At 40.5% G+C, this 26,259-nt stretch overlaps 1 protein-coding gene across 17 annotated transcripts in view; it reads left to right on the plus strand.

The window, feature by feature from the left end:
* THRB (thyroid hormone receptor beta) overlaps window positions 1-26,259 on the plus strand; it is a 174,884-nt gene that overhangs the window by 141,855 nt on the left and 6,770 nt on the right. For all 17 annotated transcript variants that reach the window (XM_075745825.1, XM_075745823.1, XM_075745821.1 and 14 more), the window contains 5 exons: window positions 12,433-12,533; window positions 16,465-16,612; window positions 17,609-17,814; window positions 20,986-21,132; window positions 25,653-25,911. In XM_075745825.1, coding sequence (XP_075601940.1) covers window positions 12,433-12,533; window positions 16,465-16,612; window positions 17,609-17,814; window positions 20,986-21,132; window positions 25,653-25,911 — 861 coding nt within the window. The remainder of the gene's footprint in view (window positions 1-12,432; window positions 12,534-16,464; window positions 16,613-17,608; window positions 17,815-20,985; window positions 21,133-25,652; window positions 25,912-26,259) is intronic.

Raw genomic sequence — 26,259 nt, forward strand, 5'->3', positions numbered from 1 at the left:
AGTTCATTTTAGAGGCAACTTCAGTGACTTCAGTAGAATTGATATTGATAGAGTTAATTTTGACTTACCAAACATATTATTATTTTCAGAGCAAGTTAATAAGAAATGTGTCTTAAAGATGCTTCTTATAGTTAGAGGGTAAAAAAATAAAATATCCAAGCATGAATTTTAACTTTTCTGGTCCTCAGAAGCACTTACCCTGAATACTGTTAGCGTGCACATTAGACACTAATTGGCCGTGCTTCTTATTTAAGATAGCTTAGTTACGGTTGTATGTTGGAAGGGAGAACATTTCTCCGTTGGCTCTTAAACAGTATCAGAGAAGGAGAAATATGTACATGTCGTGCCCAGTTCTTACCTATTTCACTGAACTTTTGAGGACCATTTAGGTGTACGTGCATCAAGGTTGTTAGATGTATACTGAAGATCCTAGATGAAAAAGGGCCAACCTACATGGTAATTTTGGCAATCCTGTAGATTAGTTAAAATGAGTGAAATAAGAAAACTAAGACCTCGTTATCAAATCAGTAATAATTCTGCTTCCTAATAATAAGAACAGACATTAAAGAGGGATACCATCTTGTTACTGACTTCACAAGTTTTACCATATTTTAGCTGTGCTGTAAAGAAAAAACATATTTTGCCTAGTGAAAAACAAATAGCAGCTAGTAGAAGTTAAAATAGATGAAAAAGAATGACTGATTAAACAAGTTATATTACCTGTATTGAGGTTTGGGGTGCACTAAGCAATTATCAGATCATATAGTTTTTTGTTGTAGCGGTGTTGATGTGTCCATATCTCATAGGTGAGCCAAAATGAATAAAACCCCCTCCTTGCTCAGTCTGTTGTCCAAAAAGATACACTTCGGAAAGTACTTCATTACCGAAACATAAAAGATAACAAAGCAGAAGAGCAAAGCAATTAGCTTATTGATAATATTTAAGCAGTGTTCTTTTTGCTGATTATATTATTTTGAAGTTTCCCACCTGTTGAACTCAATAGAAATTACCTCCCCAAATCACTGAAGTTTAGAAAAGCTGCTTTCCCGTAAATGCATTACCAGCAGTGGGGAGGATTGTGTATGTGTGGAAGGCTGGGGAGATTCATGCATGTAATTCTGTAAAACAAAATCAATAAAGCTGATGACAGATTAAGTTGCTAAATTTTGTAAAACTAGACTAGCGTTTGGGTCATCAGCACAGCGCTATTGGATTTTCTATGGTTTAATGCTGAAAAACAGGATTATTGATTTTAGGATTTTCAGCGTATCCCCTCTGGGAGTTCTTAAGCAGTCTTTATAATGCTTCACACTTAAGTTGACAGCTACAGTGACATAACTGTGTCCTTGCCTTAGTAATCATTTTCTAATCATATTGGAAAAGGCTGGAAATGGTTTATAAAATGATTATTCCAGACAAACGGGAACAGGCGGGTTGCCGGGACGTCGCTTCTTTGTCTGGTGGTCATTGCTACCTGCCTGCCATCTTCCCTTGGAATTAACTTACAGTCACAGATTAAGACCTTTGACTGTCATAAATCTGCTTCCCAATATGTTTGACTGGCAGGGGAGTTCACAAGCCGTCCCAATATAAATAGGATTTTAGCACATCAGGTGCTGCTCCAAAGTAAAACGGGCTGTTTTGCAGTCGACTTTGTTGGTGTATATTCATTGCTCCTCTCCCGTCCCATGCGTATGCATGCCTGCGTGTGTGTATGCATGTGTGTGTGTACGTAAAGTAGAAGCCGAGATAGGGTAACAAAATGAACTACTGTATGCAAGAAATATATGAAGTGCACCCAGCTGCTGGTAGCAATTGCTACATGCAGTCCACTGATTATTGCACATATATCGAAGATAATCAGGGTTACAGCAGTTGTGATGCTCAGGTCCTGCACGGTAACAACATATATATGGAACAGGCCTGGGCGGTGAATCAGCCTTATACCTGTAGTTACCCTGGAAACGTGTTTAAAAGCGAGTACTCTGACATGGACATGGCCCTGAATCAGTACAACCAACCTGAATATTTCACCGAAGAAAAACCTACTTTTTCTCAAGTGCAGTCGCCATCGTACTCTCAGAAGAAAGGTAGGGGCAATTTATTTAAATAACAACAACAAAAAAATAATCTCTGGGTTTGTTTTTGTTTTGCTTTAAACTTACAGTTGCATCAGTTGGCTCAGATACATCTTTGAATGTGAAGGCTGCCTGTTCAAAATTGAAAGCAGCAGTAACATAGGTTGCTAGGTGATTGTAAGGTTTTCTGTGAGCGATGAGGATTTCCAAGCACTTTTTCTTAATCTATAAAAGACGTTTGCGAATATATTGCTTGTTTTCTGCTTTCTGGGGCTAGTAAGTTCGTTTGCTATTCACCAGTGAGCTACATAAGAAAGTTTCTCTTCTGAAATGTTGTCATTATATATTGTGCATCTTAAAGCTGTGTTTCTGGTTGCATACAAACCATTTGTGTGAGTCCTCCTTTTCAGTAAATGTGAACTCTGTTTACTCAGCAACTCGGGCAAAATATTTTGAAAATAGAACTGTAAATATGTATGGGAAGATGATTATGTTTAATAGAGTTACTGTCCTTTAAGTGAAAACCGTGTAGTTTCTGCATAGCACAAAAGACTGAGAATTCAAGAATGTGTCTGTGCAAGAAAGACTATTCTGCATCCTAAAAGTTGATCTAATCAAGATCTTTGCGAGAAAGAATCAGAGTACAGTATCTGCTCCCTCAGGGTTAAATCATTGCCTCTTTTTAGAATTTATTCTTTTGCCTTTCAAGTAAGCAAAGCAGATTCAAAAAGAGCCCAAAATACCAACAAACACTTGGAAATGTTTCTGGTGTTATTTGTTCTGAACTCAGACAAGCAAACTGACGCATACAGAGTGTATGTTCTCTGTGTTTCTTTAAAATCACATTATTCAAGAGTAAAAATACACAGTCTGTTGTACCAACATAATGTCCATTTTCGGTGTGCAGTTATCCAAAACCCAGATGAATCTGATGTGAGTAGATAGCAAAAACACCGTTTACTATGCTGAAGGTGGCTTTGTAGTAAAGAGTAGACTGTTTAATCTTATTAACTACATGGAAAACTGAAATATTTTCCTTTGTGCAGGCAATATTCATTAGCATTTGGTACAATAAATCTGCATGTTTGGTAGAAAAATGTTTTCATTTTATACTTGGAACAGCATTGTATTTCATAACAAAGGAAAGATTTTTTAAAATCCTGTTCTAGGAAGCTGTAAGAACATGATCAAATTGTAGAGGAAATGTAGTTGTGGATAATGCATGGTTTTCTCTTGTGCAACATTTTAGATGCTTTTTAAGGCTATTTATCTGCTATTGGGTTTTAACTAATTTATAACTCTTTGTAGACTTTTCCCATGTCTTATTTTTGTTAAAGAAAAATTGTACTCAGGATTAACTTAGATAAAATAAACACTTGATATTGCAAAGTCAGTGAAAGAATACATTTTTCATAACGTTAAAGGTTATAAATAATAATTGATATACTTGGATCAGAGCTTTATGTAAGTTATTTCAATACTCAGACACCTGACATCTGCTCTGTTTAAAGATTTTGTACTTGTCTGGCTGAAAAAATGCAGAGTTGTTTTTAAAAACTGCTTGTCTGCCCTTGTTTTCTGCTACCTCAGTTTCACTGAGAAATGGCGGTGAATTTTGGTGGAAGCCAGCTCTCACGCAGGCTTTTAATTGATCATTCACGGGGGCTGAGCAACGTGCTTTGGGATTCTTTAGAGCCTTATTACTGTGATAATCAATAAAAAGTTGCCTCCCTTCTGTCAAACCTTTGCAAATGCTGAGTTTGTTAAGCGGAAAAGATCTAAACTGTGTGGGACATGTGCATCTTTCTTTTTTTCTTTTTTTTTTTTTTTTTTAATTTCCATCTTTTAACCAAGCTATCGTAAAACTAACGAATCTTTTAATCCTGTCCTAAGAACAGAAGGCTCCACACAGGGCATGTGTGTCTGTATTGATCCAGAATTGATTTTAGGAGGGACGAGGGAGTTTGTTAGAGAAGCCTTGGTAATAGCCCATTAAAGCAAAATTAAGTCCCTAAGCAGGTGTTCATGAGGAGTCGTGATTGTTGCAGTTGGTATTTCTGTTAGTCCTCTGAAATTTGCAGTAATCTCAATAATATGCTGTTCAAATCAGATTGTACTTTACAGTAGCACATGGAGTCTTTTCCTATCAAAACTTGTGCTAGTTATTAAATGGTTAAAGTCTCCTTCTCCCTGTGGGAAGAAAAAAAAATCATCATTTTATATGCTGAAAAAATATCATTTATGAAGGGGAGTTTAATTCCTTCTCTATCTTGATACCACTTTAAAAGAATTCAGAAAATAACTTTAAAAAACAAGAACCAAAGACCCCAACAATGTGTCCCTAAAGGAAAAAAAAAAAAGTATTTAGAAAGTATAGCCAGTTATTCTAAAATATAAGAAAGCACTTAAGCTGCTCCAATCATTACAGTACATTAAAAGCTATTATTTCCTGATTATCTGTCACAAATTCTGATGAAAGACTTGAATTTTAAAGGCAAAAATTGTGCTCCAGATAATCAAGAGGTGGAGGTGTGGTTTTAGCTTTGCAGCTGCTTGTTGCTCCGTTATCTTTTGTGCCGTAGTGTACACTGTTCAGAGGCAGCAGCACGATATTCATGCAAGAGCTTACTGTTTCATTAAGGAAGCCCTTTTAGATCTGATCCCACCATAGGAGACAGGCAACCAGATACGCTTTGTTATCTACCTGAGGCTGTGAAATCTGATGTCCAGAACAGGGCTCATCATCATGAGAATGAGGTGCTATTCCCAATTCTGTCCCAGAGAGCTTAAACTGGAATATTTTTCCTCTCTTATGGTGTCGCCGGCCATGGTGAGCTTGGGACACTGCACGCCGGGTGGGTGATGCTCCGGGGGAGCCCGTGCCACCCTACCCGGCAAGGCAGGAGCGTCCCTGGATCTCCTCACACTGCCCGTACAGTGAGGAGGAGTACCCAGTGACAGGGTAGAGGTAGTACAGTCATGAAAGTACAAAAGAAAGAGGTACAGAGGTCCAGAAAGCTCAGCATCCCCACGTTTGGTGTGCGCGCTGTGTGTTGGCCGTTTGGACAACGTGGGAAATAGGTCTGCAAAGTGAAAACCGGGCTGAGGGTTCGCTTTTGCTTCCCTTCGTACATTTATTTCATGGGCACCGATAACGAAGATGCCCGCTGGCGTCTATGAAGTTAGGCTTTAACTTCAGGCTCTGTGGGGGCGGACCAGAAGTAACCAGAGGCTGCCCCAAAACCCACGGGTTTGCAGGCGGGAATTCCTGAGTCAGGCTGTAGCAGTGCCGGCTCCTCAGCCCAGCGTCTCACCTTGCTTCCCAGCTACAAGGTGAGGTTAATGCCGTCTGTTTAAGGGCTCTGGGTATGGTGGGAGAATGGGGCTTTGAAAGTTATTATTGTTATAATTGTAGTTGTCATTATTATTTCCCTTTATATTTTCTCAGGCAATTTACGTGCAGCTGAGAATACATACTGTATGACTGCTAAAGTATGCGACTGAATTAGTCCAAGGCGAGTTCTCAGCGGTGTGAAAACATTAGGGGACTTTCTGAATAGCTAAGAAAATACAACATGGAGGTTATGTCAAAATGTCTTCTTATCAGTGCAGAGAGTATGTGTGCGAATAGTCAATTTACAGAAACACTGAGCATTTGTCATTTTTGGCGTTTGCAGCAGGGTATGTTAACAATTACTTTGAATGTAAAAACAATTAATTTTGCTCTTGACCACTCAGCTAAGGACATAGCACTGATCAGAAAAATTCCATCTTATTCAGCAAATCATTATGCATTTGGAATTATGTCTGTTTCTTTTTTAATAAAAATGTCAGTGAAAAAAGTGTTTTCTGCGCTTTAACTGTAACCTTTCCACAACCAAATGAAGGATGGGAAAGTGAACAAAGTCAGGCTCTGTTTTTGCATCAGTAGTAAAACTGATGTTCAGTGAGACTTAGATTTCTAAGTTACTTGCAATACGACGCTATGGTCTCTAAAAACATTTAAGTAGTTTTGGGGTAAAAATATTGCGTGTTCTGACTTGTACAGTAGTGGATTTTGTACCTGTAGTTGGTAATGGATGCGAGTAGAGTACTGATCACAGCAGTTGAAGTGATAACGCGGTTTGGGCTAAAATGTTTTCAGCGCATCTGTACAAAATGCACTACTGTTGATAAGGTTTCTGACTCAGCCCAAAGAATAGGGTTAATACATAGAAAAGTCACAGAGGAAAAAGAGACTATAAAAAATGTTCCAAATTCTGTCTTTGCAGAATCTCTTGCCAAATTTTAGTAATGCCAGAAATCAAAGAATGTCAACAAAGGTCAAAATTGTGGACAAGCAAGCCAGTTAACTAGCAAGAAATGTGTGAATCGGTTTAGCAACATTCTCGGTGCTTCCAAGCTCGATGGAAAAATAAGCAATTTTTCTCAGTGGGAGTAATTTAAAGAAAGTGGGAAACAAGGATCAGTGTTATCAGCCCAGCTGTTCAGATCGGTATTGATAATAGCACAAACAAGAATGGAGTATGCTTTTTCTCACTCAGCTTTATGCTTTCTCCGATAAACAATCTGTTTCAGCTTTTTTCTACACAAGTGTATCAAGGATGATATCTGGATGATTCTTGTAATTTTTTTTATAACTTGCGAAGAGTTACAATGTGACTGTGAAATCGGCAGAACAGCAGTATAAATTTTCTTTTCAGTTCTAATACAGTTGGGGATTCTCAAGGTAGTAATTAATTTCTTCTTTTTCATTTCCATACTGCAGTGTCTAGTAAGTGAATACGAGCTTACTGATAAGTCCTGAACTCCTTATTTTAGTGAGTGGTCTCTAGTCACGTAAGCCATACCAGATGGGGGAAAGAAAGATTTTAGGGAATATATTTAATAGATGACTGCCTGCCAGTGTACAGTGAAAATCAAAATGCTCAATAATGGTCTTAAAATGCAAGTGTCCTTGTGCAATAGCAAAAATAGCTTTTTCTGCTTGCAAGGCATAAGCCTATGGTGGATCAGGAACAAGCTAATAAGGAACATTTGGTATATCGACATCATTTGTTTGCGTCGATCTCACTCATATCCCTGTTTGGTAGTCAAATACAGTTTGGGTCCTCAAATTTTTTTAAGGTGTGATTTGATCCCAAAGCCAATGTTACATTGTCTGTACAGACAGAGACCTGGAGATGTCAAGTCTGTGCAATGATGCTTTAACAAAACTGAAATCAGTTCTTTATTTTTCTCAAAATACGCTTTTTTCCTAATGTGTGCCAGGTACAAAGGAAAAAACCAGTATCATTTTTCAGGGGTTGTTTTCATGTAAATAGCTTTTCTTTGCCTAGTTGCGAAGTGGCCGGGGCAGGAATAGCCACCGAGTGTCTTGTGTCTCTCCAATCTGTTACACTGTGCAGGGTCACATACGCTGCTTTGAGGTATCATTCCTGCAAATGGTAATTTGAGAGTGTAGGCATACAGTATTAATGAAACAGAGTACCTCAGATGACTGCATAGGTTAGCAGATCTCGTTCTGTCCTTACGACTGCTGGGGCAAACTCATTGCGTATTTTCCTGTCGAAGGGAATTGTTTTTTGCCATACCTCTACGAAGGGTGTTACAAGCTACAGTTGTGGTTTAAAAGATATTGTAAACCGCCATCAAGATTGGTTATAATGGATTATACAACATATTCTTCTAGATAAGGTCAACTGGTCCTGCTGAGTACTTAGCCTTGCCAAGACAGTAAGATTAGGCGGATGGGCAGGTGGGAGTCTGGGGAGCAAAGGAGTTACTTTAGGCTGCAGGGGAAACACCAGACGTGGCAGGTCAAGGTCATTCATTGGTGTTCTCCACTCAGAGCAAAGATCCATGGTGGATATTGGAATGAACTGTCAGACTTGACAGATAGTTAACTTTGCGGATCGTACGGGATGCAGCAAATGATAGTTCATGAGGATGCTACAGCAGACAGAGGCCTGAAAGACCAAGGAATGATGTTGGTTATTATTGTACAGTTCAGTGAGATTGGCGTTGCTTTTGAACGGTTCCTCTTAGCTATTTACTTAGTAGGTTTTGACGAAGAAATACGGGATGAAATATGAACACCAAAAATGGGAACCTACCCAATGTTCCCATGAGATTTGTCATCGTTCTTCTCTCACAAGAAGGCACCTGCGTTATTCTGTCCCAACAGCATCTGCTTCTTCCGCATAGGAGTTTTGATTTTTGGTTTAGAGTTATTAAACGCATAAGATGCCAAAGTACTTGCTAATGTGAGAGAAGCAAGTCCCTGTTAGTCTGCCGCTCCTCTGTTTTCCCCAAGTGCTGCAAGGAGTGAGAGAAGTCTGATGCTCTGCTTCTTCCTTGAACCGTCCAACACACAACTCTGCTGCCATCCACGACTTCCCCAAAAATCTCCATTGCACTATTCATAGCTTCCATGCTGGTACCAAGTTTAGAAAAACGTTGAATTTCCTCCTGCTGATACTATTGCTAACTCTGAGTAGCAGCGCAAATGCACTGAGGCTGCTTATCTGCACGGCTTATAAATGAAATTGCATTGAATTTATACAGAGGTCATACTGGGTAGTTGCAGCTTCTAGAAATTATTTACAGTGGCCATTATGGTTTGTAAGAACTGAATGTAGGTCCCCTTATTCTTCTTGGCATGATGCCTGTTTGTCTGAATTATATCTTTTTAAAACACTGCTGAAGGTCCAATTTTCTTACTTTCTGACCTCATTGGCTGTTGGAAGGAGTGTTAAAAATACACAAAAGTGCAGCTATCACTCTCAGATTTGTAGTAGAAAGAAAAAAGATATTTATTGCACACTTTTATTGCCAGTGATTTCTTGGGATACAAGTTTTCTATCCGTATTTCCTGTTGAAGCAGTAGAAGAGCTCACAGCATGTGCTTACCTTGTGACATGGGCACAATCCTGGAAAAGTAATGAACATAATATTTAACGTTGAAGTAGCTTAAATAGCTGGCACTTAACACTTTGAATACAGCAGAATTGGGAATGTGACTGGATGTAAGGATGCCGGTTTTAATTTCTGGCTAGGAGCACCTGTAGGAGATTTATCTTTTCAGCCAGATTGGAAACTGTTTCCTGGGTTGGATAAAGTCATGAAACTCCAGGAAGGAGATGGACACCAGTGGTCATGTGTGCAAGCTACTGTATATTTTTAAGGAAGCGGTTTAGACAAATGATCTCCTGCTCCTCCAATAGAACAAAGTTGCCATTACATGAGCAGTGCTAACCAGATTATATACTTAATGAAATATCAAGGCATTTAATTCAGAAGTAACTCTTGAGGAAGAAAACCAGGGATACTGAATTTTAGAGGACACAGTCTATGCTATGCTAACTCTGCTTTTCATGAATAGTGGTAACCAGCGATAACAAGGAGGTGTTAATGTTCATGAGAAATTTAGTGGAACATTCTGCATCCCTTCGCTGGCTCTGCTGTCTCCTGTATCAGCTCCGTGTTGCGTATGTGTCGCATGTGCAGAGGCAGGTGTGAGCAAAACGGGGACAGGATGGAGATAATAGCCTCCGCTAATCCCCCACTGGCATAATGTCCATTAGGAGTCAGTGATGTAAATTAGAGTCGAAACCCTGCTGTCTCTCTTCCCTCAAGGTCACAGAACCAGCTCCACGTGCCCACCAGTCTTTATCCAAGCACAACTTGCTCATCATGGAGAAACGTAACCTGAATGTAAATCTGATCTTTTGCTGTATTATAGACTGGTATGATACATCAGTAAGATCTCAGCTCATTCCCCAGCTCCTCTTTCAGATGCCAGTAAGAGTATTGGCAAACCTGAGATGCAGGTACCCAGGCACGGCTTCAGAGTGCTCCTGCTTCCCAGCAGTACAGGAGAGGGATGTATGTTCCTCTATAATTCGAGGTTCTCATAATTATGCTCAAACTAAACATATGAAGTACAAATACTTCCTACCTTCTTCCTTCTTTACTTTCTCCTAATCCACTCAGCAGCCCCCAGAAAGTTCAAGTAGTTTAAGCTCAGTTAATTTCAAGTAGTTTCTTTCTGATTTGGGCTTTTCTTTCTGGAGAACCTCTGGCAAGTGTAGCTTTTCACATTCATTGAAGCTGTCTGTCATTGAGCTGACCCTCTGGCTGGTTAGTCACAGGAAGATGACGGCCACCCCTCTTGCAGCATCCTCCAACAGCCTTCTGCTGCCCTGAGTCTTGTTGCTGGTTGCCCTCCATGTGACTGCGGTGTGCCAAGTCCCTGAGCTGTACCGAGCCGTACTGGTGTGAGGGCTGCATGAAGTCAGCAAGCCTGGAGTCTAGTCTAATGTGTAGTGCTACAGATGGGTCCTGCAAGCCAGTGGCAAGGGATAATGTTGCAGGCAGCCACTTCCAAAGGACTCTTCTTCATTGCACTCATAAATTGCACTCAGTCAGTTGGCAGATGATGCAGAACTGGGAGGAGTGGCTGGTACACCAGATGGGTGTGCTGCCGTTTAGGGCGACGTAGGCAGGCTGGAGAAATGGGATGAGAGGAATCGCTTGAAGTTCATCAAAGGGAAATGCCAAATTTCCCAGTCCTGCACTGAGGGAGGAGTAATAAATGCAGCAGTACAGGTTGAGTCCCAACCAGCTGGAAAGCGCTTTGCATTGAAGTTCTTGGGGGTTCCTGGTGGGCAGCAAGTTGAACAGGAGCCATCAGCGTGTCCTTGAGGCAAGGAAGGTCAATGGCATCTTGGTCTGCATTAGGAAGATCATCACCAGCAGGTTGAGGGAGGTCATCCTTCCCCTCTGCTCAGCTCTGGTGAAACACCTGCAGTGCTGGGTTCAGTTCTGGGCTCCCCAATACAAGAAAGACGTGGACATACTGGAGCAAGTCCAGAAAAGGGCCACAAAGATGATGAAGAGACTGGCGCATCTATTCTGTGAGGAGAGACTGAGAGAGGTAGGACTGTTCAGCCTGGAGCAGAGAAGGCTCAAAGGGGGGATCTTATCAAATGTGTAGAAATACCTGATCCTCCATCAGGTAGAAGACACAGCCAGACTCTTCTTAGTGGTGCCCACTAACAGGACAACAGGCAATGGGCACAAATAGAAGTACAAGGAATAAAATAATCTTTTATTTTCACTATGACCAAGCACAGACACAGGTTGTTGCCCACAAAGGTGGTGGAGTTTCCATCCTTGGAGATACTCAAAAGCCATTTGGACATGGTCCTGGGCAACTGGCTGTAGGTGGACCTGCTTGACCAGGGAAGTTGGACCAGATGCCCTCCAGAGATGCCTTCCAACCTCAGCCGTTCTGGGATTCTGTGAAATATTTACTACACTTTAATAATCTTATGTTGTTACACAAATAGCTGCACTTTCCTCTCGCCTCTCAAAGTGAATCTGAGCTCTCTGTGTTACATCTTTACAGAGAGATTTTTCACAAGGAAAAGTTATGTACCGTAACTCCATTAATTATGAGTCATGGGAACACTTATTTTGAAAGGTTTGTATTTTACCCTGTTTCAAAGTTCTCTTTACTTTAGAATTAGTTCTTGGTTGCCGTCAGAATTGTTTTGGGTTTTTTTCCTCAAATTGAAAATATGTTTATGTTATCAAAACAAATGTCATTGTGGGAAAAGAACCAAGCATTGCCAATGTTTTTTATAGCAGTAATATTTGATTTCGTTTGTTGGGTGTCTGGTAAACCACTTGAGTAGAGAAAATGTCATTCTAACACATGCATGTACACACACACACACATATATATTTGAATGCCCACGTATTTTGCCCCAAATTCAGGCTGTGTTAAATGTTCCTGCAGAACACACCCGGGTCAGATACGATCAATACAGCTCGGGCTGTCTGTTGCTGGTACTTCTCTAACCACGCCTGTGGGGCTGTTTTGAAACAAACAGTCTCTCAGCAAATATTTCTTACTACCAGGTCCCTGAGTCACCCTGCAACCTGGGATCTCATCTTCAGTATACAAGTATATCGGGTTTGTTGTGAAACAGAAAAGAGAAATATATTGTATGTCTCTCTGATATTTTATTTTTTCACATCAAAGCTTTTGAAGTAAAAATAATTATAATTATTTTTCTGAGGTGGCATTTCACTCAGGAGGGAGAAATCACGTTCTGACTTTTCCCTCTTGACCAGTAGATGCTGAAAGAGTCTGAAAAGTAGAAGATATTATAGGCTGTTTAAATATGCCTGTAACATAGTATGAGCTTTTTATTCAGGAAATTCAGTGAGTTCAGAACTATGGGACTAGTAGACAAGATCTGCAGTGGATTTTAAAATAATATTTTTATGTCAAATGTATCATTTTAAATCAAGTTTACATGCCACATCCTCTTTTTCTTTACAGGGTATATACCCAGTTACTTAGACAAGGATGAGCTATGTGTAGTATGTGGGGACAAAGCCACCGGATATCATTATCGCTGCATCACTTGCGAAGGTTGCAAGGTAAATGGCACAGTGGGAAAGTGGGAATCAGAAATAGCTCTCCAGCTCCTCCATTATACAGACTTCCTGAACTGCGCTGTCAAATAAAACAAAGACAGATTAGAAGCGAATAAGAACATCCAGTACTGACGATAAGCCGTAGCTGGCTATGCCGCTGCTCTTCATATGCATAAGGAATATAGTTGATTTTTGCAGTGTTTGCTTCTGAAAAGAAAAGAGAAATTTAGATTTTTGTTGTTGCTGTTTAACTGTCAGCTTCTACATTTCCATTTTTTAATGTTTCTTTGGCCACATTCTCAGCCAACGTACATCAGCGTGCTCCCAGCAACTCCAGTGAGGCTGTTTATGCAATAGCTGAGGTTCTGCCTATGGCCATGAAGAGTCTGTAGCGATTAACAGTGTTCCAGTGCCTCTCATCGTCACTGTGAAGAAGCAAAAATCAAAATCCCTTCCACATGCTCATACAACAGTAACGTCCGTCACTTTGGGAAGCATTGACACCCAGTTAAAACCGTTTCAAAACAATTTTGACTTCTTTAACTTAAGCATATTGAAATGTGCTTTCAGCCCTAAATTGCATCTCCAAAGCTGCAAGCAGAATTAAAAAAGAGGTTGCTTTGGGCAAGTAAATAAAAAAATGAGTAACACAATTGTGCACATCTTACATGATTTCACTGTCATAAATTTGCCTGAATAGCTTGAGATCCTGTAAGAAAGCTATTCTTTCCTCCAAAAAATAAAAAAAATGGTTGTTTTTCTAAACAAATGGGACCACACATATCATGGACTAGTGTCATGGGACTAAGCCACAAAAGTTGTATTCTGTTCATCCCCAAAGTCTGGAATATTTGGATCTGAGATTTTGGGTTTGGATTGGCTTTAGAGCCCCCCACATCACAGTAACTCTTGTGTTGAAGTAGTTCCTTCAGCTGTACAGCATTGCCCTAAGTTACATTTATGAAATGCACAAAGACCTAAACATTCTATGTATAGCAGATTTGTGGTAATATTCATAATGGTTTTATACATAATATGTATGAAAAAACATTTATATCTGAAGAAAAACCTGTGGAACTGAACAAGTGATTCTTACACATTTGCATCCCATATACCAGATGATAACAATACGTAAAATGTATGAATATGACTTAATTCAGAAATAATGAGAAGTAAGCGACACTGTGGCATTATGAAATATCTTTTGCTCCCAGCTGAACAGCTATATCTCTCACCAGCTTTCCTACTCAGGTTTTTGTTATTGCAACTGAAGTGTTTCTTTTTATGCCTACCAGCTATTTTAAAGATATAGCATACAAAATCTACTTTTATCTTCAGATACAGTTCTTCTGTCTGATGTACAATTTAAAATTATGTGCACAAGGAACTGAGCTAACAATTTTCCAAAAGTAGTTAATTTCTTTCTCCTACTTATAGTTGGCTTACAGACTGTTTTGTTTTGATTTGTTTTTCTTGCAAATGTGTTCATTGTACAAGATGGTTTTTTTGGTGATGGACAATTTAAACCCATGCTTTGGAGGATCTGCATACACACTTCAAGTTGTATGATTTATCAGCAAAGTTATATGTAATCAATTCTCAATGAATTTGACATTTACTAGTTGCTTCCGCTCAAAATAACTTCAATTTTGTAACAACATTAATCAGGGCTGACAGCCAAAAATTTGCTTTGGCAAGTGCTTTCTTGAACAAAGCATCCTCACATATGATTTCTGAAAAGTAAATTGTAAGGAATTTAAACAGAAAGAAACCAATAGTGAGTTCTGACATCACCAGAATGTTTCTCCGGACTGTACCCGTTGCATCTGTTGCTATATAGGTGCATAGTAAAGGAATTTAGGAAAAGAGTAGTTGCCTTACAGTAAAATGTGCTTTCTTTTATTGATGAAAGTAACACTTCTGTGGTGAAGTGTTGGGATGAATGTAGAGAGCAGCTTCCTTATCACATTGTATCTAGAGATGATGATACAAAAAGTTTCTGAGAAATGCAAAGCAGTTAGGAAGATGAAATGTGCTGGTCCCAACACGGATGGTGAAGAGCCTTGCCATTATAAAGTTAGAGCTACGTTAAGTCCCGTGCAAGGTTTGGAAAACAGAAGTTCAGTACCACGTCGTGAGATTCGTCAAAGATGTTTCCATCTCTTGCTGTAACTAGAGATTACCCCATGTCCCCAGTTGTCCAGAGCCATCTTTGATCTTCAGGGAGGAGAGGGACAGGTCGCATCTCTAGGAATTCGTCACAGGGTTGAGTGGATCCAAATCTGGCTGTTGGGTAGATGAGAGTTTGAGACCTGATCCAAACCCCACATGAGGACATCTTGCCTTTGATTTACTGTATTTTGGCTCAACCCAACAGGTCCCAGTCTTGCAAAGGCTCACACATGCTTTATGCAACTCCGTTTAATTGAAATTTCAGGTATCATCGTTATTAAGGAACAAAGAGTTCTACTCTTAGCTTGAGCTGGATCTTGTAAGATAAAACTCTAATGAGGACAAGTCTTTACTGGAGTAAGGAGCTCAAGCTGAAACACAGACTTATCTCTACGTCTTAATTCTACATTCTGTGTTAAAAGAAATTACACACTGCTATAAGATTTTACCGGATATTATTTAACAGGATTAAAAACAGACCTTTCGCCTGGTGAAGAGACTATTCATTAGATAAAATCCCAGCTGAAGAGGCTATTCATTAGGTAAAATCTCACCTGAATTTTGCCATTGTTTTCACTGAAACCAAAGCCATTCTCAATGGCCTCAGTCAAACAGGACCAGGGTCCCAGTGTTTTCTCTATGTCGAGGTGGTCCCAAGCTGCATTGCTGAATGTAGACGGTCTCAAACAACGGTGAAACTTGACATTAAAGTGAAGTCTAAATTTCTTGCTTTACAGCCTGTCTTGTCCATATCTTGTGGTCTTTGGAAGTTTATCCAGCTCTTGCAGAAGTCAGTGAGAAAAGTCATGTTGAAATTAGTACCAGGATTAGGTCCATAATGTTCAGAGATAAGTTGTATCTGATTTCTTTATCTAAGGCCAGAGTCTATGGGGTGTATAAATCAGTGAATTCAGCGGAGCTACATTAGTTCACATGAACTTAGTATCTGACCTCATACCCGTGTTGCAATTGGCAATAGAGATCTGTATCATGATAGGTAGGTAGATAGATAGATAGATAGATAGAATGGATTTAAATCTGGAGGGATCTTTACTGGTGATGTTTGTTTTGAATGCAGAGGTGTGTGGTAAATACAAATGAAATTCTTTTCTCAGAAATACAGGTAATTTTAAAATTATGGATCCATTATTTAGAACCAAACTCCATTATTTAGAACCAAATGCAAAGATTGTGTAAATTGTGTTTGCAAAATTCTTAGTCTTACTCGGATTTGGGTGGTTGGTTATTTGGCTTTGATGGGAAGAAAGGAGTAGAACTGTTTGTTCTTAATCCTTTAGCAGCGCATACACACCACCATTCTTACTATTTGCAGAAGCTGCTATTTAATTAAAAGTGTGTTTCTGCCTCTTAATATCCCTCAAAATTATTATGTAATTTAGAAAGGGGCTCAAAATAAACTCTGTAGTTCAAATAATACAAAAAATTTAACACACAGAAACATAAGACTTCAAGAAGACATGTAGACACTTATTTGTCCCTCAAGACAGCATTACTTATGCCTTGACTTATCTAAGATGTCTATATATTTTTAATTTTTAGGGAGCAAATATTTCATGAAAGTCAGAAAATAAATGCCATGCACTATAAAACTGGTTTGTTCTTTTCCTCTTTGAGAGTCTCATAGAATGAAGTATGTTATCTTGCCTACTTAGGTACATTTCTATCAAACCAGAGTGGCTCCCAATTTGAAAAAAATTGCACAACGCTAATGCTTTGCAATGTATTTATTTATTGCACTTAGGGTTTTTTTAGAAGAACCATTCAGAAAAACCTCCATCCAACCTATTCCTGTAAATATGAAGGAAAATGTGTGATAGACAAAGTAACAAGAAATCAGTGCCAGGAATGTCGCTTCAAAAAATGTATCTTTGTTGGCATGGCAACAGATTGTAAGTATATTTTTCTGGTTTTCTTTCTTCCCTTTTCTCTTTTTTTTTTTTTTAATGTGTGTGTTTACTTATAATATATTGATTCGTCCAGATTGTCAAAGTAGAGCAGAGCTGCCAGCACTTTTTTGTTTTTTAATAACTTGTACCGGGGAATTATGCTCATTGCATCAAACCGCTTTCACAGGGCTGTAATTTTATGTTTATCCCTCACCAGACTGCACCTTCTCCTGGCCTTACCAGGCTGAGTAACAGTAGGAATGTTCACTTTTTAGAGGAGAGCAGGGAGAAATGCAGCTGGATGGACACTTTGCTTGAGAAAAAAACATCTTGTTTAGAAAATTCTGGAGGATGTGAAATTGAATGTCGTTGTATGAGTCATCCTGCAGTTGTTTGTTTTATTTTTAGCCTTGAAGAAGTTATCTACCGCAAAGAATTCGACTCTCATACTAAAGAACTAGAAAATATGGCTGTAAGATTAACCCTTTGGGGTCGTCTTTTCCTGCCATTGCATGGGGATTTACACTGATAACTTGATTTAGTGCAAATGGGAGGAAGTCACGTAAATCCCGCATTAATGTTAATGGTTGTTGCTGGCGTAATCCTCTGCAGAAGAACGGACAGGAAAACAGGCCCAATAGTAGGCACAAAAGTGCCTCTTTCCCAACGTGGATTACTCCAAGTCCAATACAGGAGCACGTTGAGTCCTCACAAAGCTTTTACATATTAGCGTTACTGGTGGAATAAGCCACTGAAGGCAATGGCAGTATACGAAATGTTACCGGAAGGGTAAGTCGTTCTTTGCAGTCCAGGCTTCTGAGAAAATGAAGTTTGGAAGGAGAATGAAGAGAACTGTGTCAACTGTGGGTCTTACCAAAGTACCTCTTTACTGATTAGCAAAGGTATTTGTAACCAATTAGTAACTCAGGCATAGAAAAGACCGAAGTTCAGGCAGCCTTAAGAGCTTCCTGCCATTTTTTATGCTTTTTCCCCTGCTAGTGGTGTTGGATGACAGCAAACGGTTGGCAAAGAGGAAGCTGATAGAAGAAAATCGAGAGAAGAGACGTCGGGAAGAGCTGCAGAAAACCATTGGGCACAAACCAGAACCCACGGATGAGGAGTGGGAGCTCATCAAAATTGTTACTGAAGCACATGTGGCCACTAATGCACAAGGAAGCCACTGGAAGCAGAAAAGGAAATTTCTGGTAAGGACTGTTCCTTTTACACTGCTCTTGGAGCCAGATCCTTTTCAGTCTTCTGAAGTCCCTTCCCAGCACTGGAACCCCAAAGACAGTCTGTCTGCCACCGTATTGACATTTATGAAAAACAGTTTTTATAGTTACTACTTGCTTATTCTTGCCTGAAGCTCAGTGTTTGATCAGACCATGTATTACAAAAGATAAACAGCGTGTTGCTAAGTTAAGGCTTACCCAGCTGGATACTTGTAATGTGCTATGATAAGAAAAAGTAGAAAAATTGTTTCACTCCTGATTAAACAATAATAGCAGTCTATAATGCATACGATATCTTTTTTTTATATATTATATCTAGGGATAGTTGTCTTTATTAGGAACTAGCATGCGACATATTGTAAGTGTTAAAACAATGTAAAGTTTTAAGCTAAAGCTGGTATTTTTTATTAATAACTCGTGTTTTTTGCTTCCTCGTTCCAAAGCAAACACATAAATTAAAATAAATTTGGCAAAGAAAAATGAATTTCAATGAAACCAGAATGATACAGACACTATAGCATCAGGATTGCAGACTACAAGACGACTTAAGTTTTCAGCCTATAACTAAGCATCAGAAAATAAATGGTGATTTGTGATGCTCAGCCTTAGAAAAGGATTTGATTTTTCTAAATCGATTTTTAAGGCAATAAGTGCAGAATGCAAAATGCTTATACAGCACAAAAGAGGGATTATAGACTGCATTTCAGGAATACACAGGGGTCTTTAACAGTCTGTGTATACCAAATCAGATAGAGAATACTCATTATTTGCAGGCCTAGGCTCCTGCTGCCTATTTCACCATGGGAATCTCGACCCACTGTTAAATTGCTAAGAGAAATTATATATTCAAACCAGCTGATCCCTTTTATAGTGTTTTGTTAATTCCAGTGGCGCTGTCTAAATTTCTGTATGAATGTTCGTAGTAGCGTGCGGTCAGGAAACCACAGCCAGTGATCGCTGGCAAGAAGCAACAGAGCACTTCCCAGTGGTGCCGCGCAGCAAGGTTTGCGGCGCTGGTTTTAGCAGACCAGGAAGCAGCTGTGATAGTGCGTTTGGTTGCTTAGACAGGACTGCTGTTCTTTGGGTATCACCTGGTTTGGGATAAAGCATGGGGAGCTTGAGGTTGGGGCTGGGAATGGGTACGCTGGGCCACGTAAAACGTGGTCTTTGAGGGGCTTCAGGCTCTGAGACAGTCACAGCAGAGGGGGAACCTCCAGCAAAGGGTGCCCAAAGACAGGGCATGAGGTGATGTAATGATGGGGCTAATGGGAGAGGGGATGGATGGGGCAGAGGCAGGGGTGGCAGCTGTAATGGGCGGTTCAGAAACCAACTGTGACTTCCACAGCTGGTTCCTAGGCCAGACCAAGAACACTCAGTGCAGCCCTTGCTGCAGGGCCTCCTGGTTCTTTGCAGTGCTCACATGCTGAAGCCCAGTGGTTTCAAGTCATACGCTGACACCTTGCGATGAGCACAGAAGGGAAAGTCCAGGATGGCCTGCCAGCCCCAGGTGGAGGGCTTTGAAAGTCCCTGCCACAAGCTATGGAGGAGCAAGAGGAACTGACCGCGCACCTCAGGAGCTGGGTGTTGGTCCTTAGGCAGCTGAGGCTGGTTCTTCAACAGCTGGAGCTCCTTTGAGGTCTAGACATCATTCCCTATTGAGGTGAGGTAGGTGGCAAGGGCTCTCCAGTTGCATGCCCTGGTGGAGTGTGTTAGCTTTAGCTAGTGATCCTGACTTCTTTTGGCTTTCCCGAGAAAATATTGCATTCTCTCTCCCTAACAATGTAATGCATCATTTTAAGCATTTGGTCTTCTTGCTTGGAAATGATGAAGGTCGTTTATCATGAGCACACAGACAATGTGGTTTAGTTTCCCAAGATTTCAGGGGGGGAGGGAGCCTAGAACTGGGATTATTTGAGTTTTTTGTAGGAACCATCAGATAATTGAGTCCAGTCCTCTTCATTGTTCCTTTACAATTGGTGCCTGCTTTATTAACGCATTGCTGAGTTTCTTCTTGAAAGAAGTTGGATTTCGATTCAGATTGGCGACAGAGCTGTGGAAGGATCTTTTATGATACGTTGCTTTAAAAAACTGCCGAGCACAAGTTTTTATTATAGACAGCACTTTCAGCACCTCCCCTGTTTAAGTGCCCTTATCTAAATGTCATTAAGTCCATCAGTCTTAAAGGCCGCCTTCTCTGGGTTTTATCCAGTTTCTGATTCTCAAATGTGAACAAAATGGAACCTCTAGTTGGCAGGTTTTTTACCTCCACAAGGCCACACTTAGTGAACAGAACAGCTCCGCTATGTCTGGTTTTAAAATACAAGGTAACATTGATGAGCTCTCATAAAATCAGGTGAACAAGTTGCAGTGCAGTTGGAATAAAAAGACATTCATTGCAGATTCTGCTTGAATCTATTTAATTCTATATCCCTATTGAAATCCTCAAAATATGTGTGTTGTTTTCTCTTTTGGAGAAGCCTTGGGCTGAAGTCATGCAGAAGGTGATTTTCAACCAAAATCTTACCCAGATGAGTTCAAATTCTAGTCACTTCATCCAGACTAGCTTTGTGTTAGCCCATTCTTAGTCATCAGTTGTTTTAGCCTGGTTTTGGAAACAGGCCTTGCCAGTTGCCTGGAACTCTGTGATACCAGGCAATCTGTTCTGGAGAGGATTTCAGAACTTTGCCTAGGTGAAAGAGCACAATTCTGCAAAGCTCTGAGCATCTTCTCAGGGGCAACAAGTCACCTCAGCTCCTTTCACTTTTAGAGAAACTTGAGACTTCTCAGAACCTGTAGGAAACAAGAACGTGCCTATATTTTTAAGCAAAAAAAAATTAATAAGCTACACCCACAAAATGCTCAGATACAGGGACAAGGGAGAAACCGCATGTGCACAAAAAATGCAGCTGCCCACACAGGATGGGTAGCGGCATGCCAGTCACCCATTTCTCTGTGCAGTCACCTCTTTCACAAATGCCTTACAAGCAAATTCACCTTTCGTGGCTTAATGGGCATTACTTATAAAGTGAATAGTGTTATTTTTTATTTTAGCATATCTTCCATCGCCAAGCAGGACTTTTTAGAGTATAAAATTCTTGCTCTAAGATAGATTGTTCCTTTAAATATCTTTCTTTGTATCCTTAGCCAGAAGACATTGGACAGGCACCAATAGTTAATGCCCCAGAAGGTGGGAAAGTGGATTTAGAAGCCTTCAGCCAGTTTACAAAAATTATCACACCAGCGATAACAAGAGTGGTGGATTTTGCCAAAAAGTTGCCTATGTTTTGTGAGGTAAGAAAATTTCCTTGCAGTCCTCATTTATATGCCTGTTGTTTAAAACTATTCATAATACTCCTGGCATGGAACTAAAAAATTCACTATGTTTAAAATCAGTAAAATTAAAGAAAGAGACTCAAAATAGATGGGACTAGAATCGTCTGGAATTTTACAAGTTTTCTTTTTCCCGTTATTACTGAAATCCTGATTTTGTCCATCTAGAAGTCATCATGGTTCATTAGGGACTCAAATGTGTCTTTAGAGGTGGCCTTGAACAAAGCAAATAGCAAAAAGAGACTGTCCAGAAGCATCTTTTATACGTTTAATCAGATCTTCCAGTGCACAGTTTCCTCTGTGCTTTCTGGCTCCTTGGCAGGTACAGTATTGTGGCACTGGGTTTATGCAGTAACAAATTCTTCAAATTCAGGAAAGCATCCCTACCCAGGAATGGTGCTTGTATTCCCTAGGTATACTTTTCCTGAACAGCAAGGCTGTGCATAAAAGAGTCTGTAAAAGTAATGGATTGTCATTCCAGGTAGATACTCACATGTAAAATATACAGTAAATAGACTCAAATAGAGTTGGTGCACCTAAGGAATACAGAGGCCCTAGACTGATCTCATTTACACTGAGGTATCATTTTTCTTGAAGGACCAGATGCAATGGCTGATGATATTTTTTTCCTAACTTAAAAAGTGTTATCAGAACCACAGCCTGAAATAATATTTCAGTCTTGATAATCTTAATAATGTTAATAATTTTAAGTCTTGTGAGTCCCTTAGGATCCACAACTATGGGATTTTTAGTATGGAAATATCCTCAATCCAGCCATGGAAGGATGCCTGCCTGCTCACCCATGCTGCAGAGCAGTGCTTGATTCTGCTGATGAAATGCCAAGTGAATGACATTCAAAATGGGAGTGACCATGGTCAATGAGTTCCCTAACTCAGTAACGGTGTTTCCTCCTAATAACTAAACATGAGTCAGGAAGGAAGTTTAAGGCAGCCATAGCATTTCACTCTTCTGTGGCTGGCACCTTGTCTTTAAGGTCAGTCAAGGAGAGCTATTTATGTCCTCTGGCACCTACAGAACAAGAAGAGGTAAATATCAATAGTTGGCATAGTGTAAATAGCTCTCCCTGGCTAACCTCAGCTTTGGCTCCATCAGCCAAGAAAGCATGAAATAGTGGCCAAGCATGAAGATTTTAAAATACAAGGAATGTGTCCATAGATCAAGAGGCCCCTGCAGCATTCAGTGTCTGAGGGAATCTGTCTCCTCTGATTTGGCATTTGTTGGTGGGAAGTTGCAGTGACGTACCAAGGCAGTCTTTTTAATTTAGAAAGCTTTGCCAGTCACACACAGACCGCAGTGCCCATCTGACATCTCCTACCCCTCCTGGCTACTGTGGGCCCACTTGTGTCAGAGCCGGGCAGGAAGCATGGATGAAGAAGTCAAGGTGTCGTTGGGGATGACCTCCCTAGGTTATGCAGCTCAGCTAGGACGGGCTTTGTTTACAGCTGAGCCACTGTGTAAACCTGACACCTGCATACAGTAAGGTCTGATGGCAGAGTGAGGGACAACTCCTCGTGAACGCAAAGGAATAGGACAGCTGTCCTCCGAGCTGTCATATAGCTCCTGCTGTAGGATAAAGAAAATTAGAAATGTTTTCTCCTTTTTGAAGACACACCACCCTGTTACCTTTCTTTCATTTATGTTTTTTAACCCGTATCTTTTTCTTAAAAGCAACACTCTGTAGGCTGTGGGTTTGTTTATGGGAAGAAGCCCTCCTTTCTCCCATAGGACTTGCAGAGCATGTAAACATTATCCCCTTTATTAATTGCCACAGAGCCTCAGGCTGAGAGTGTAGTCTCTGTGAAGGAGGGGCAGGGCCTCTTACATATCCAGAGCCTCTTTTCCTTCTTTCTCTCTTCTTTGGACACATGCACAAACCAGCAAAGCAGTGTGAGTGCCCAGCTTAGTTCACGTGCATCCGTCGGCCTGTACCTCAAAGCAAGAATCTAATCTCAGAGTAGTTGAAGTGTAAGAAAAACTCATTTACTTCTCAGCAATTCTGCTGTTGTTTCCTTCTTGCATTTCCTGCTGCTTCAAAAATGAAGATTGAGGAGCACTTAATCAGTCGGATGTGAGTTTAGGTGTCACAGGCATCAGTGGTTGCATGTTGGGTAAGGCTGTGTAAATACCTTTCTGGGTAGCTCAGCTCAGCTGCATGGTGCTGCTTTAGGTATGTGGTGGCTGCAGTACGTCCTGCCAAGGTGAGCACCTCAGGTTCCTGCCTTTTGCTTTTTCTCCCTGCAGAGAGAGAAGGAAAGGACAACATGTAGCAGGTATCAGTCACATCTGTTGACCCCATTCCTGGAAGGTGCGCTGGTAGCAGCGCCCAAGTGATGAATATAGTATTGAAACCTAGTCAGGAGCAGAACTGACTGTTCAAGCCCCCTTGTCTTTGGTGACTGCTGCTACTGGCAGATAAGACCTGAGGCTTGGCATCCGTGAAACAGGTGTCTCGTGTGTCCTTCAGAATTAGGAAAGCAGGTGAAAGGTGGGCATAGTCAGATCACCACTACCATGAAGAAGTTTTAAGAAGGTTCAAGTAGGAAGAGAAATTATTGGTTTAATGGTTCACTAATAAAACAGCTGAAGTGTCAAGAAGTATCTTCCCTACTGTTATCTCTCTGTTTCTCTTCCACCATTCTTCCTGGTGGAAAAGGAAAAAGTCTTTTTTTCCTCATCTCTCTTTTCTTGTCCCTTCTCCTTTCCTTTCTTTCATGTCCCTTTTTTCTCTGCAGTTACCTATTTCAATATCTCTTCATGGTTGCTCTCACACTTTTTTTTTTTTTAAATTTATTTTTATTTCTTACTCTGTTTCTTTCCCTACTTCAGCAGCCAAACAGTGGCATTGTCATTGGGTAGCGAGACTGCCACTGTGCCTGTGCAGCCTTCCCCACGCTGCTGCTGAGCTGAGTGTGATCCACAGAGAAAATGATTTGCCCTGAACCAGGATGAGTCATTTTTCTTGTGTATCAAACACTTTACACCTGAAGTTGGCATTGCAGGAAAAATAGCTGCATGATTTAACTCCTTTTTCTGACTGGGGCTGGCTTTGTGCTTAAAACTCTTCTCTAACAGGCAACTGCTTTTCACTCGCATTAGGTAACTGTCTGGTATCCATTCTACATCACTTTACACCAAATCAATGTACTTGCTTTGCAAATACACAGATGCCACATAAACCTATAGTTGGTGGGTTGTTTTTTTTTCATTTTGAATTGCAAGTCAGGTAAATATAATAAATTTATATGAATCAGGAATGGATGCGTTTTTGTCTCCTTTCAATCCAAGTAGAAATTAGTTGCTTTTTCATATACGTGAGCCTTTGCTGTTCATTTAGTGACAACCTCAGAATAGTCTTGGTGGGTTTTGCTATCATTGAATTACCTATGAAAACATAAAGACATGCTTTACAGAACACATTTTCCTAATATGTCAGCATCCTGGTGACACTTTATAAATACAGAACCTACCTCCACCAATTTGGACAGCTTACCTATTTTAATGTTGTGGAAAAGACAAGTCTAGCTATGTGCCCTGAAGATCAAGGCTTATGCACCAGTGTAAAAGCTGGAGCTATACCATAGATTTTCTGTCTGTCCAACGATAATGTAGGAAGTCTAGAGAGGCAAAATATAGCTTAATAAGTTCTCTGTTGTTTAGATGGGCAGTGAGAATTAAGAGTACATGCCCCACTAATAGAGAGATCTCTTCTAGATGCAAAAAAATTATTTTATTCCTTTTATTTAAAAAGCAATCCACTCTGACGGACCCTCCCAAATGTCTGTCTTCTCTTCTGGTTAGGTAAGAACAAAGCACGGCTGGCAGTGAATTTAACTGGGATGGCTGAGGTCGGTACCAGCCCCAATTATAATTTATTCTGTTATGTTAAGCTGTAAGCTGAGGGAGCTCAGCAATAGAAGAGAGAAGGGTAAACAGCTGAGAATAGTGACCACTTCAGCCATCTCAGATCCGTCCCTGATGGGAGGCAAAGCCAACAGCATATGTTAACACCAACCTGGCACCTGGCAGGTCTGCTTCAGCCTTCACACTTCGTGAAATGTTCTGCAAAATGGAAAGCTGCGGTCTTAAGGTTTATTGGACTTTTAATTTTATAATGCTCCCACAAACTAAGCAGTCCCATGGACACCAGTGCATCTGCAAGTTGAGTCTCTTCCCTACAGCTGTGTCATCACTAGATTTTCTAAGGGTGTTAACCTGAGGGGTTATCCCTAAGGGGGATGTTAACCTGCCGGCAGTTTCTGGAAGCAGGAATGCCAGTCTTGGAGGTTTGTGAGGTGTGCTGGAACTATTTGGTCAGCAGCGTGTTTGGAGGGTACCTGCACTGTGCGAGTTAGTGTCCTGGGGTGTGCACTGCAACGTCATGCTCATGGATTTATTGTAGTTGTAAAATCAACTCAGTTTGAAAAATACATCTTTTTCTTTACTTTTTATCATTTCTGCAGCTGCCATGTGAAGACCAGATCATCCTTCTGAAAGGCTGCTGTATGGAGATAATGTCCCTCCGAGCAGCAGTTCGCTATGACCCTGAGAGTGAGACTTTAACACTAAATGGGGAGATGGCGGTGACAAGGGGCCAGCTGAAAAATGGGGGTCTTGGCGTAGTATCTGATGCCATTTTTGACCTGGGCATGTCTCTTTCTTCATTTAACCTGGATGACACCGAGGTTGCCCTTCTTCAGGCTGTTCTACTCATGTCCTCAGGTGAGAACAGAAATATATTGGGACCCCAACCATTTTGAAACTCTTTAGTCTTTGTCACAAGCCTCTTTTTAAAAGAAATAGGGTATGTTAGATCTTGTAGTGCTGACTAGAGTAACGTGCGAGAAATTATCTCTCAAAATCCCAATGCAGTTTGAATTAGTTTGGTGAGCACTAGCAAAAAATTTGGGGTATCCAGAGAGATGGGCACAAAAGGGGCTTTGGTAACACATCTTGCTCAGTTCAGGACTCTAGGAGGAGGCAGGGGTGATCATCAGAAATCAGAAAGATCTGGTCCTGAGCCAATGTGTCTTGACTGAAAAACTGATAATTTAGGTACTGTCATGCACT

This window comes from Balearica regulorum, chromosome 2, assembly GCF_011004875.1.
Source record: "Balearica regulorum gibbericeps isolate bBalReg1 chromosome 2, bBalReg1.pri, whole genome shotgun sequence".
In the NCBI taxonomy this organism is placed as follows: Eukaryota; Metazoa; Chordata; class Aves; order Gruiformes; family Gruidae; genus Balearica; species Balearica regulorum.